The 14,988-nt window shown below is 37.9% G+C and overlaps 1 protein-coding gene and 1 pseudogene across 1 annotated transcript in view; both read right to left on the minus strand.

The window, feature by feature from the left end:
- The window catches only part of CFAP54 (cilia and flagella associated protein 54), a 322,605-nt gene that overhangs the window by 133,843 nt on the left and 173,774 nt on the right, over positions 1–14,988 (minus strand). Inside the window, exons 37-39 of the mRNA XM_044227472.1 lie at positions 9,204–9,427; positions 8,966–9,101; positions 4,877–4,985 (exon numbers count right to left, since the gene is read on the minus strand). Of these exons, the coding sequence (XP_044083407.1) occupies positions 4,877–4,985; positions 8,966–9,101; positions 9,204–9,427 (469 nt within the window). The remainder of the gene's footprint in view (positions 1–4,876; positions 4,986–8,965; positions 9,102–9,203; positions 9,428–14,988) is intronic.
- LOC122892262 lies at positions 13,229–13,775 on the minus strand (annotated as a pseudogene).

A 14,988-nucleotide genomic window follows, 5' to 3' on the forward strand; every position in this document is an offset into this window, starting at 1 on the left:
AAACAAAAGCCCAGAGTCAGTAATAAAACACACCTGTCAAAGGTTGAAAATTTGAATTGCAGGTATGAAAACGTACCTGAAGACTGAAGAGCCCTATCAGAGATAACTTAAATACCAATAAGGTCAAAACTCAAGAATCAGATCCTAGACAGAATGCAAAAATAGCCATAATAAAAGGCATATTCATAGTTATCTCCCCTGTGAAGCTTAACAAGCAGGCAAGTTACTCAACCATACAAAAAATAATCTATAAAGTGAGGTATTCTCACTTCTCCACATCCTACAGAGACTATACCAAATTACGTATGCATTATTAAATAGTTAGAGGGAGAATAGAATGCTGTTAAATAATGAGAACACCAAATGTTCGTAGGCACTGGAGCATTACAATATCTGTTCTGAAGAATTAAATGTATCAAACATTACTGCCCAGTGCTGTTACGCCAAAAGAAAATCTATGTTGTTCTAAAGCAGCAATCTTGTGTGGAAACCAAGAGTATACTTGGTCTTTCCAAAGTACTGCAAACATGTCATGATGACATACCTAAGACCCATCATGGTTATAAACATGTTAATGATCTGAGTTCAGGACACTGAAAAAAAAAATTCACCCTCCTAAAAATTTGCCAAATAAGCCCAAAAGTGCGGGCCAAAATAAGCTCCTAGTCACAGAGGTCCTAGAGTCTTATAAAGAACTCTAAGTGGATGGCAAGATTTTAATGATAATGGCTCAATGTAAAACAATTAGTATGCAGGATCATCTAAAAACTACCCTACTCTCACAGTAAGTCAGAATAATTCCCATGACCACTGACATATAGCAAAATCTTTCTGAGTGCTGTGAGTTTAGAGGAGAGACTAATCTGAAACAGAACAAATGGTGAATAGGTCAAACAGTTTGGTGAGCGCTTAGAGCTGAGTGATCAGACAGAGCCTAGGGTTTGAACCAAAGTTCTTCTACTTACTAGTAACATTTAATTTTCTCATCTGTAATGTAAGCATAGTATCTACCCCATAAAAGTATAAAAATTTTAAAAACTAATGGTTATAGTACGGTCAATAGAGTGCATGGACCTATTCATTATGACTGCCACTACACTATTTTTTTATATTTTATCCATTCAAATACTCCTGCTGCAGTCATTGCTCAAACTGACTATAGCTCCACCACCACTGACAATAAATCCAAATAATCATGGTAACCCGATCCCAGCTACCACCTGCAATCTTGCCTTTCCAAATATAACTTTAACAAGAAGGCAAAGTACTTTCCTAACGTATTGCATCCACCATCTGTAAGACTTACTAGACACACATGCTAGGAATGCTTTTCTTTTTCTTTTTTTTTTTTTTTTAAAGATTTTACTTATTTGACAGACAGAGATCACAAGTGGACGGAGAGGCAGACAGAGAGAGAGAGAGAAGCAGGCTCCCTGCTGAGCAGAGAGCCCGATGCGGGACTCGATCCCAGGACCCCTAGATCATGACCTGAGCCGAAGGCAGCGGCTCAACCCACTGAGCCACCCAGGCACCCCTAGGAATGCTTTTCTTATCCCTTAAGTGGTAGTCATCATATTTGATAATAAGCTTTTTGACACATTTTCTCACATTTGTTGTCCCTTCTTTTTAGGATGGAAGGGACGATGTAAATCACATTCTGAGTTGTAGATCCCAAATTGAGAGATCTCCAGAGGTTCAATGATATGTTCAAGAAAAGAAGAATATAACCAGGAAGAATTACATTGATTGGAATGCCATTGTTTAATGAACATGAGGGGATAATTTGATTTATCATTGGTGGTAATAGACTCGTTTGTGGTCACCAACTCCCTCAAGTGGGACCTCTACTCATCTACCAGCTAGCTCTGAATCTCTTCTATCTCCCTCAGGGGCCAAGTCACTCTTTCTCATTCCTCCTGAAATCTCCTAACCTAGCAATCTTGACTATAATCTCAACCCTTTGTTTTATTAAGAAAATCTTTAGTACCCAAGAAGAATATCTTCAACTTCTCCCCTTACCACCTATAAAATTCCTGTGTTTGGGCCCATTCTTTCCTTCCCTTCTTTTTTTTTTTTTTTAAACATTTTATTTATTTATTTGACAGAGAGAGATCACAAGCAGGCAGAGAGGCAGGCAGAGAGAGAGAGAAGGAAGCAGGCTCCCAGCTGAGCAGAGAGCCCGATGCGGGGTTCGATCCCAGGACCCTGCAATCATGACCTGAGCCGAAGGCAGCGGCCCAACCCACTGAGCCACCCAGGCGCCCCTTTTCCTTCCCTTCTGCCCCAGCCTCTCAGCATGGCTCCTCTAGAGGGTAAATTCATGTTCTCCTTTCTGTCTTGGAAACCATCATGGAAATTTGTGTCAAGATGGAGATTCCATCCACTTATGATGAGCAGCAGCTCAGTACTCAACTCAATGAGCACAGTAGCATGAGCAAAAAAATGGACTTGCCCTCTTTGTGTCAAAGCAATGAGATTTGGGGGTTATTTATTACTACTATATAGCATAGCCCACTTTGAACGACATAGCTTCCAAAGTGAGACCATCCATAAAACTCTCTGAGTGACCTCATACACGCCCCTGAATTCAACCACCAGCAATATATTGATGATGAAAGTACAAATCTCTGCTGAATGTCTGACCAGTCTATCCAACCATATACTGACTAGCTCTACTCAGTTATCATCCTGGCACCTCAAACTCAGTACTTCCAAAGCAACTTTCTCTGACCTGTTCCTACCTTCAGTTTTCCTCTAGAGTCAGGACATCATGTCCACTTAGCCAACCAACCCAGAAACCAAGGCATTTTGGACTCCTCCCATCTTCATCTAACCAGTACAGAACACAGTCCTGGTGACTTCCTTGACATTTCTCTTGTATCTGTCTACTCCTGTGTCCTCTTCACCTAGGTCCGAGCCTCATCACATCTCTAATGCACAAGTTAGGGGTAGCTGCTCTTCTGCTTCCATTTGCTGTGCTTTCAGTTGGTTCCCCACATTGCTGCCTAAGGTTCTTTCAGCAGCACAAATATGATCATTCAGAGCCTATCTTTAAATCCTTATCACTAGCTTCCTTCAGCCCTCCAGACAGATCTGCTGCTCTTTATCCTGCCTTCTAAGGCCTTCCTGCTGCCAAACTTTCTAACCTCAAATTTGCCTTTTCCTTTTTCCTTTAGCTCCATCAAATTACACACAGTCTCTCCATAGCACTACTGCCTACAGGGAAAAACAGCATGGATACTCATCATATGACAGATCTTATCACTCTATACCATAGTTTCTAGTTTATCAGTCTCTTTCAATGGGTTGTAAATTCCAGGATAACAAATCTTTAATCTCAATAAATATTCTCTTTGTAGTCACAGTACCCAGTATGGCACTTAACACAAAGTACACATGCAGTAAATATTTGCCGGATGACTGAATGGCTGCCTACCTGTCTCAGTAAAGGAATAGATGATTACATACTTATACACACAGATACATAAAATCTGTAGATAAATAAATGAAAGAATCCTAACATGATAAAGGGAAGATCTGCATTTCTTCCTTATACCAGAAACAGAGGCACATGACAAGCACAATTGAGAGAAAGCATTATTCTCCATTTTCATCTTATTCGATTGCTTTAATCCTATAAGCTGTACTGCCAAACTATTCCAAGAGGACTTCTCTGAAAGCAAAGGAGCCATGACATCCCAGTGTCTTCTGCACTCTAATGAGAAGACCTACAACTTAACCATGAAAGAGCCAATAAGAGGACAATCTATTCATCTTTTGATGGACATCTAGGTTCTTTCCATAGTTTGGCTATTGTGGACATTGCTGCTATAAACATTCGGGTGCACGTGCCCCTTTGGAGTACTACGTTTGTATCTTTAGGGTAAATACCCAGTAGTGCAATTGCTGGGTCATAGGGCAGTTCTATTTTCAACATTTTGAGGAACCTCCATGCTGTTTTCCAGAGTGGTTGCACCAGTTTGCATTCCCACAACATGGATGGAACTAGAGCGTATCATGCTTAGCGAAATAAGTCAAGCGGAGAAAGACAACTATCATATGCTCTCCCTGATATGAGGAAGTAGTGATGCAACATGGGGGCTTAAGTGGGTAGGAGAAGAATCCATGAAACAAGATGGGATAGGGAGGGAGACAAACCATAAGTGACTCTTAATCTCACGAAACAAACTGTGGGTTGCTGGGGGGAGGGGGGTTGGGAAAAAGGGGGTAGGGTTATGGACATTGGGGAGGGTATGTGCTTTTGGGTAAATTGGAAGGGGTGGTGAACCATGAGAGACTATGGACTCTGAAAAACAATCTGAGGGGTTTGAAGTGGCGGAGGGGTGGGAGGTTGGGGTACCAGGTGGTGGGTATTATAGAGGGCACGGCTTGCATGGAGTACTGGGTGTGGTGAAAAAATAATGAATACTGTTTTTCTGAAAATAAATAAATTGGAAAAAGAAAAAAAAATAAAAAAATAAAAAAGAGGACAATCTACACTGGGAATGGGAATTATTCTGAGAGTCAAGACAGAACTTCAAAGAGAATAGCAACAGGTCTATTTGAAGAGCTCCCAAGTGAAATAAAAATGGGGAAATGCAGAAAACAGTCTTTTTCCATGGCTATTTTTCAAATAATTTTCCTTTCTTTTTCTTTCCCTTCTTTAATTTATAGATTAAACTAATAAACATGGGTTTTAATTCCCCATGTGTGACATTTATAGCAACATAAGATGGTAAATATCAAATGGGGTTTTTTCAGTCCAATAAGCCTGCAAAAGAGATTTTGCAAACATTTTAATTATGGAAGAGCTGACATGCAGAACACAACAGCAAACTTTGCTTTAAAAAAAACTTCAAGCTGAAATGGTTCCAACCTGAACCGATAAACTTTTTTAGGCTATCTGTGCCGTTTTCTGTATCTGTTACTTCACTGGTGGAAGGATTAATCTTGAGCTGCTTCCCAATGAAATTTCGGCAGGTTATCTGAAAAAGGAAAAAGGAAAACAAATACCATTTAGTCAGGCATTTATGGCTAGAAATTTGGCTTACGTAAAATGTTTCTCTTATTTTTCACTTGTCAAAAAGAAGAAATACAAAAGAAAGCTAGCAGAGTAGCACTCAATCATGACAACTTTCAGCAAAAAAAAGCAGCCACATAACTTTTTATAACTCTTTTGTTCAGCACAGCTGGAGAAGCATTAGGCAAATTATGTAGAGCAATTAGAATTGGATTTTCTGATATTCTATAAATCCACTAGTCTAAATATATCTTCTATTATGCAAGTTGAAACATATCTAAAATATAGGCTGCTTTTCCAGTGGCTGATTTTTCCACCCTACTCATAATAAATGTAATGTAAACTTCCCTGGGTGAAGTTTTTCAGAACTAATGTCCTCTGTAGTATTTTATTTTTTATTTTCTTCTAAGATTTTACTTATTTATTTGACTGACAGAGATCACAAGTAGGCAGAGAGGCAGGCAGAGAGAGAGGAGGAAGCAGGCTCCCCGCCAAGCACAGAGCCTGATGTGGGGCTCAATCCCAGGACCCTGGGACCATGACCTGAGTCAAAGGCAGAGGCTTTAACCCACTGAGCCACCCAGGCACCCCATCCTCTGTAGTATTTTAAAAATTTATTTTCTAACAGACATTTAAGTCCTAAGATTACAAAATATCTGAAATCTGAAAAGTTTTAGACAAAAGGAAATTCTTTTTAAAAGCTCCAAGAACTGGGACACCTGGGTGGCTCAGGCAGGCATCCAACTCTTGATTTTGGCATGGGTCATGATCTCAGGGTTGTGAGATCAAGCCCTGCATCAGGCTCCATGCTGAGCATGAGCCTGTTTGGGGCTCTCCCTCTTTCTTCCTCTGCCCCTCCCCTGCTAGTGGATGCACCTGCTCTCTCCCTCTCTTAAAAAAAAAAAAAAAAAAAAAGGCCAAGAACTTCTGTTTCTCCATTCTTATTCCTTGAACTAACCTATTTCTCAAAATACAGACCCCTTTGAATCTCAGTCTGAGATTCAAAGTCCCTTGTAGGTACTTGTATAATGAAATGTAAACAGTCTAATAAAATGCAAATTCCTTCCCATAGCCTAATAAGGCCCTATTTGACTTACTCCTTCCCACCTCCCAGCTTCATTAAATAAATCTTAATTGAACACTTATTATGTGTCAGTCACTACTCAAAGCTCAAGGATAATACAATGAACAAAGCAAACAAATTTCATTTTCTTATGGAACTTATTCTAGAGGAAGTAGAAATATAATGAAGAAAATAGAGAAGTGCATTATAGAGTATATTAAAGAGTTATAAATGCTATAGAGAGAAATAGAGCAAATAGGTACATAATTTTATATAGGATAGTGAGAATATTTTTCACACAGAAAGTGACATTTAGCAAAGACTAGAAAAAAATGAGAAAAAAATCAAGTGTGGATATTTGGGAGAGGAGAGTGCCAAGCAGGGGAGCAGCAAATGGGAGGATCCCAAAGCAGGAATTCTTAAAGAACAGAGAAGCTGAAACCTTTGGGGAAATACAGATGAGTCACTGGGGATCACAGGGAAATGTGTGGGGCATTAAGGCCATGACAAGGATGTTCACCTATTCTCTGAATCAGATGGGAAGTTGTAGGATTTAAAGAGGAGGAAGAAATTGATCTGACTTGGATTTTTAAAGGGTCATTCTACTTGCTGCATTGAGAGTAGACCATAGGCTAGAGGCAGGGATTCAGGGAGGTTGGAAGCAAGAACGCTAATTTGGAAGTCATTGCATGAATCCAAGCAAATATAACAGGGGCTTGGATCAGAGGAGGAGTAGTAAAGGTAGTGATAAGTGGTCTGAATACATTTTGAAGGTAGATGATTTGATAACCAATTTGTAATGGAGTAATGAAAGCAAGGGAGGAGTCTGAAATGTCTCCAAGGTGTCTGGCCTGAGCAACTAGGAGAATAGTGTTGTCATCAACTGAAGTAGGGAAGACTTGTCAGAACAGGTTTGTTTGAAATATACTAAATTTCAGAAGTGTATTAGACATCTAAGAGATTATGTATATTAGGCAGCATGACAGTTTTTTGATGGGTCAACTTGCTTAGGCTAAACTATGAGGACAAAAGGAAGGGAAGTATCCATTTTGTAGCGTACACACACTTCATCCCAGCTATTCAAACACTAATCTAGCTGCTACTATGAAGGAATTTTGCAGATACTAATTAAAGTTCCTAATAAATTTCCTTTAAACTAAAGAGGTTATCTTCAGTGGGCCTGACCTAAGCAGGTGAGTCCTTGATGTGCTAGATGTCTCCAGACTCCAAACAGCATCCAGGTCTACTCATTGGATCACCCTTCACTGACTGCCTAAGGATAACAGCTTCTGGCCACACCTGTAAGTTTCCTTCCTTCTGGTGATCCTGACTGATGACCTTACAATTTTAGACTTCTCTGGCCAGCCCCCAGAATCACATAAGCCAGTTCCTTGTCATAAATCTTGATAGATACATGACAGATAGAAAAATAGATAGACAGATAGATAATAGATCCTACTGGTTCTGTTTCTCTGATTGAACCCTGACTGATACAGGGAATTACATGTCAACACAGAATTAAGGAGAAAGTTCTAGACTGGAGCTATAATTTCAAAAAGTCATTATCATAAAGACAGTACTTAGAGCCACAGACTGAATGAGCTCACCAAGGGAGAGGATGCAGATAAAGAAGACAGGAGGACCAAGAACAAAGTCCTGGGACACTAATATTAAGAACTTGGGAAGAAGAGGAAATAGAAAAACACCCCTATTTTTACCCTTGGCCCTGTCTGTGACATTCCAGCCACTCAGACCTTCTTCCTGTCCCACCCCAGGGCCTTTGCTCTTGCTCTTCTCTTGGGCTAAATGGCTCTCTCTTATGTATGGCTGGCCATTTTTCATCAAAGGTTACAGTTTCCAAGAAACATTCCAGATTTCTACCTCCCACTCCACCTATCTCTAACCCACAGACCCATTTTATTCTCTTCGAAGACTCATAATGATCATGAATCTCTTTATGTATCTGTTTACATGTTTATTATCTGGCCCTACGTCTACTCCTCTAAAATTAAACTCTATAAAGCAAGAACTCAGACTGTGCTCTCATGTTAGAATAAGTGGGACTAGATTTCAGTCCTCACGTACACTGGGGGCCTGGGCCAGGATGAAAACTGTATAACTATATGCCATGGCTCTGGTATTAGATAGTTGATACACAGGGCACCTAGGTGGCTCAGTGGGTTAAGCCTCTGCCTTCGGCTCGGGTCATGATCTCAGGGTCCTGGGATTGAGCCCTACATCGGGCTCTCTGCTCCGCAGGGAGCCTGCTTCCCCCACTCTCTCTGCCTGCCTATCTCTGCCTACTTGTGATCTCTCTCTGTGTCAAATAAATAAATCTTTAAAAAAAAAAAGATAGTCTATACACATTTATTAAAGTAATAAATAAAAGAAAGAATTTACTTCCCTTTCCTCCATCTAACTCAAAGCTGTATGATGACTTTCATAGTCCTTACAGACTTTCACTTTTAAGGGAAAATATTAAAAATTGCATCATATGATTATGTTGGCATAAATACAATTATAGTAATAGTAAAAGTTAAAACATTTTCTTTGACCTATGTTACTTTTTTTCTTCACATTAAAAAAAATTAAAACATATTTAGTGGGCCTCTAAAATTTCTGTGGTTCTAGACAATGTCCTCACTGTGCCTAATGAATATATCAGCTCTAGCCTGAATGTAAGTTTCTTATGCACAAGGACTTAATTTTTGTTTACCCTGTACCTGGAAAATATTGGCACATAGCAAGCTTTCAATAACATTTGTTGATTTGAATGATAAATGTCTAAGTAAAAATAATATTTATCTGAATCCTAAATCTTTGTATTGCATATGTGCACTTATCAGAAATCACAACTGTAAGAATAATAGAGCCAAATTCACCTTCTCATTGTATTCAGCCTCATATCTTGCACAAGCTTGTTGGGTAACATCTGGGCCATTGAACTTGGATATTCTTAGAAGAAGCTGACGCTGTGCATACACTAGGAGTGGTGTCACTTGCTCTGTGTATCTCTCACTAGAGAGGAGTAGAAATACATTAAAAAGAAGACATTAGTTAAAATGCATTTTTTTTAAATGAAAGCTTGCCACTTTTGATTTCCCTTACAGCAATACTTACTGTGAAATTATATTGAATTGGATAGCAAGTGAGACCAGTGTTTCCCATTTTTCCACTTGATATAAAAGTTCCAGAGATTTCAATACAAAATTATGGATCCATTTTAAATCAACCACATTTACATCATCCAGAAGATGTTCAAAATCAAGGCTAGAACCGCCATTATCATTTTTAATATTTCCATAGCAGCTGGGAACACTGAACTCCCCTTTTTCTTCAACAACCTGCAAGTAGTACATGGAAAAAAAAATGTGTGTATTTTCAGATATCACTTTGAAAACTGAATGTGATAGAAAAATATAACAGGAAAAGAACTTAAAAATTAAAAAAATTAAATGTTTTTATCATGCAAATCAAAGCTTGAACATTGCTAATCAACAGAATTTTCTATGATGATAGAAATGTCCTACATCTTTGTTGTTTGATATAGTAGCCACCAAGCATGTGTGGATACTGGAGCTATCAAAATATGATTGTTGCAACTGGATTTTTAATTTCATTTAATTTTAATTAATTTAAGCTTAGCTTTAAATAGCCACATATGGCTAGTCATTACCATATTAGACAACACAGACTGAGGGCCATACTTCCTGGTCCTCAGTCACCACATATCTAAGTAAGGATATTAAATGAATTAAGATAAAATTTTGAAACAGGTTTTAGTATATACAAACTATTGAGTTTCCATACTGCATGAGTTACATTTACCAGTTTGTGGTATAATATGTCCAATTCCCTGATGCAAAGGTCAAACATATGGAGAAGGAAATCTTCTAGAAAACCCTGTTTCTGCCTAACTTAGAGGTACTGTGTAACTAATCTATTCATTTCCGAGTCCCTTACGCATTTATGTATATCCTTAGAAATTCTTGAGGCAAACAAAAGCCCTTAGATCCACCTATAAGCCAGGTTGCAGTCCAAGAAATAGTTGGGTAACTCAAGACCAGCCCCTCTTAAGCTGATGTTACTATTACATATAATCCACACAAAAGGGAGGTATGGTACCAACAGAAGTAGAGGACAAATGTCTCTAACAAGATTCATGGTCCTTGAGGTTGAAAGAGACTTAGGAAGTCATCTGGCTGTGGAATGTAATATGAATGCCTCAAGCCAGTCTTGTGTGTGAATAACAGGTGTGCCATATCTGACCTATGTGATTCTGTCTTCTTAGCACAGTCACTGGCACATGGGACATACTCAGTAAAGGATAGTTTCCATTTTATTGATATTATGAACTCCATCCCTCTACCCACTGATTCTACAGTAATTCTTCCAGCAGCACAAAGCTGTATAAGGGGTTATCTCCATTTCCTTGACCTCAGGGTTCCAAGTAGAGGAACTCTTGGCCTTTACTCAATCCTCCTGGTGAGTGTAAAGAAATCAAGTCTGTCCCACTCAACTTTTCCCAAGTGATGGCTCTGTCAGAGCCTGCTGGCCTATAGGATGACATATTCTTTCTTCAGACGTGGGTCAATTTCCTAGGTCCAACTGAAATAACTTTCCTGGGCCATTCCTGAAGAAGAGGGATATCCGCTCTCAGTTAGTCATGTATGCCTACATGGTTAAGTTTACTTCTGGGATGAAGGATCGGGAGGCCCTCTGTGGTTACTATATCTTCCACTATAGCTTTCATGTGTAATTTTTAAAAACCTTTTATTAAAGAAAATGTCTAACACTTATAAAAGCAGAGAAAATAATATACTGAGGCCCTATCTACCCACAACCAGGTTCAACCAATTATCAACTTTTGAGACCTACTTGGTTTCCTCTGTATACATAATTCCACCTAAAAAAGAAATTAGCAAAAAATCCTTCAAAACATTATTGAATGGTGTTCACATTTCCTTTATATCTGATAAATTTTTGAGTGCATTAGTTTGAAATGGGATCAAAATAAAGTCCAAACATTGCAATTATTTATGTCTCTTAAGTCTTTTTTAATATACAGGGTTCTTTTTTTACTTCAATTTTTTGTTGAAGAAACCAGGTTGTTTGTCTTGTAGAGTTTCCATGGTCAGAATTTCTAGTGATGCATCATTTCATTTTATTTATTTATTTATTTATTTTAAAGATTTTATTTATTTATTTGTCAGAGAGAGAGAGGGAGAGAGAGCGAGCACAGGCAGACAGAATGGCAGGCAGAGACGGAGGAAGAAGCAGGCTCCCTGTCGAGGAAGGAGCCCGATGCGGGACTCAATCTCAGGATGCCCGGATCATGACCTGAGCCAAAGGCAGCTGCTCAACCAACTGAGCCACCCAGGCGTCCCGCATCATTTCATTTTAAATATTTCTCTGTGCCCTGGATCTTCTGTAAGTTGTTGGTTAGATTTAAATGCTTACTCTGCTTCCAGTTTATTTTTTTCCAACAGGTATACTTAACTGGTGCTGTTCATCTCCCCATGAATTCATAAAGAATTGCAAAATCCTCATATTCTAATTTCAACATTCTTTCTTTACTTACTTCCTTAAAATTCTATAAAGAAAATTTTCTCTTCTTTGACTGTAACTATTTGGCTATCCTCAAGTATAGTTCACATAGAAATGGAAATGGTAATCAGTCATTCCCCCCCAACCCCCGAACCAAGGAGTCCTATTTCTTCTAGTGGGAAATGGTTTTTAAAGAACACATCTGGGTGCTAAGAGTTGTCATTTCTTTTTTGAGTCCTTTGAATCACTTTGACACCTTTGTAAAATACTGACCATATGTATGTTTTTTCCATTGATATGTTTCTCTTTATACCAATATCATCCTCTTCTAATTACTACAGCATTGCTAAACCTTGAAATCAGGTAGGGAGTTCTCCAAATTCAAAGATTTTCTTGGCCGTTCACATTTCTTTGCATTTGTTTATAAGTTTTAAAATGAACAGTCAATTTACACTGAAAAAAATGTTGGAATTTTCATTAGAATTTCACTGAATCAATAGACCAAACTGGAAATAAATTATATCCTAGCAATATTAAGACTTTTGATTCATGAACATGATATGTCTATGTCTATTTAGACCTTTAATTTTTTTCTGCAATGCATTACAATTTTCAGTGTAAAAATCTAATATATATTTCCTTAGATATAGTCCTAGAAATTTGATATTTTGAATGGTATTTTTAAAATGTCATTTCCTAGTTGTTTTCTGTTGGTACAAAGAAACTTATTTTTTATATTGACTTTATGTGCTGCTATTTTGTTTATTAGTTCTAGTAGTTGCTTTATAGAGTCCTAACAAGTTGGAATTTTCCATGTAAAAACTCATATTATTCCCTTCTAATCCACATTCCTTTTGTTTCTTTATCTGCCTTATTGTACTTGTCAGGATCTCTGGCATGATATTGAGCAAAAGTGGTATGAGCAGACATCCTGCTTTGTTCCCAGTCTTAGAGGGAAGCTCACAATACCTCACCATTAAGTATGATGTTAACACTAGATACTACTTTTTATCAGGTATTCCTAGTTTGCTGAGAATCTTTAACATCAATGACATTGTTTTTGTTTTGCTTCCAATTGTATTAGTCTCTTTTTATTCTCTTGATTATCTCTTTCAGAGTTAACTACTTCTGTTTGTAGGTGATGAAATGTATAATCATCCACTTCACATCTGACACTCTACAAATATGGTCTTTTCCTTTACTTCAACTTAGAATTAATACTTGTAATTCTTGTTAAGTTTTGTTTTGTTTTGTTTTTAATATACTAGTCCCAGAAGTAGTTTTCCCTGTTTACCTGAAGTTACCTGAAGACAGTTTTATGCTATCCATTTGTGGTCTACAACAAGGCTCTATCTTCTCTAGAACACTGTAAGACAGACTTAGTTTAAACACATATTAAAGTAAGAGGTATCCTCTCAAATAAGTTTAAATGCATTTTATTTTTAAGCAACCTACATATGGCTTTTTCTTAAACAAGCAAACAAAAAATGACTCCACTCCAAATAAATCAGTATTAAAATAAGTGAAAAGATCAGGATGACATCAACCACTTGTCCAAGTCCTGGTGTCAGTGTGGATGTGTGAAAAGCAGCAGCTAGTTATGATGACAGATGATAGATCCAAAGTAATCGGCATTTTGTTAACATTTTTTCATTTACATTAACATTCATTTCATCCTTAAAGAAAATCATATATAGGGTCACTATCCTCATGGAAGTTCAGCAGAGCTACTATGCCATCTGGATTCATGTTTTCACCAATAAAAAACTGGCAGTTTTTGAATTAACAAAGATGTGCTTGATTCGTCTGCATTCTCTGTTATAAAAGGGTTATACTTTCTGGTTCCTGTTCTTCAAGTTTGCCTTAGACTGATTTCCTATAAGCTATGATGTACTTTTCACAGGCTTCATTTGTGAAGTTTGTTTTCTGTAAGTAATAGTTCCTGACAATATCAACACCAGTGATTACTGTGCTTTTAGTACCTTCACTTTCAGGGCCTTCAACAAAGTACATTTCCATCAATGGTACCTTCTGTCCTACTATTTTCTCCTTCACCTCCAGGCATAGCTCATTTGCAACCTCTTGAATCTTGTAAATGTCAGAGAATATCTCATCATGTCTGATGAGGTCCAGGTAGATAATCATGATGGCAGCCAGAGAGAGAGAACAGCAGTCCTGGCTTAGCAGGAACCCAGAATTCAGAGCAAGAGCAGTGCAGCTAGAGCAGCACTTAAGGGCAGGGAGAACAGGTGGGAAAAGTGATATCAAATTTTGTAAATGCTTTTGCTCTATTTCGGTGGTCATATAATTTGTCTCTTTTATTCTGTTAGTATGGTGAATTACCTTGACTGATCTTTTTTTCTTTAAAGTTTTTTTTGTTTTGTTTTGTTTTTTTGAGACAGCATGCCCAAACAGGGGGAGGAGCACATGGGGAGGGAAACAGTGGAGGAAAGAATTTCAAGCAGACTCCACACTGTATGCAGAGCCCAACATGATCCTTGATCTCACCACCCTGAGATCACAACCTGAGCCAATACCAAGAGTCAGATGCTTAACCAACTGAGCCACCCAGGCACTGCCTGATTGATCTTTAAATGTTAACCTTACATTTCTGGGATAAACCCACTTGATCATCATTTGTATAATTGTAGATACTATATATCTCATTTGCATATTTTATATATTGCTGGAACTGATTTGCTAATATTTCATTAAGGAGTTTTGTGTCTATGTTCATATGTTCATGAGGCATATTGATTGATTCATACTTTTTTAAAAGATTTTATTTATTTATTTATTTGACAGAGAGAGAGACCACAGTGAGAGAAGGAACATAAGCAGGGGGAGTAGGAGAGGGAGAAGCAGTTTTCCTGCTGAGCAGGGAGCCCAATGTGGGGCTCGATCCCAGACCCTGGGATCATAACCTGAGCTGAAGGTAGATGCTTAACAGCTGAGCCATCCAGATGCCCCCATACCTTTCTTTTTGATATATCTGTCAGGGCTAAGCTGGCTTCGCTTCTAAAAATATGTTTGTGTATGATTTATTATTTTTGTCCTTGTATGTTTGCTCAAATTCTTTAGGGAAATATTCTGGGTCTGGAGTTTTCTTTCTCTACAAGTTCTTAATTATAAATTCATTTTCTTTAATATATTTAGGGCAGCTTATTTTTTCTATTGCTTCTTGTGTCAGATTTAAGCTATGCTTTGTGATAAACAAGTCCATTTAATTTAAGGTTATCAAATTCATTAGTAAAAATTGATCATAATATTCTCTTATTTTTCTTTGAGTATCTATCGGATCTGTAGTTATATCTTTCCTTCATCATTAATGTCAGTTATTTATGCTCTTCCTTCTTTT

Source organism: Neovison vison, chromosome 12 (genome assembly GCF_020171115.1).
Source record: "Neovison vison isolate M4711 chromosome 12, ASM_NN_V1, whole genome shotgun sequence".
NCBI classification, from domain to species: domain Eukaryota; kingdom Metazoa; phylum Chordata; class Mammalia; order Carnivora; family Mustelidae; genus Neogale; species Neogale vison.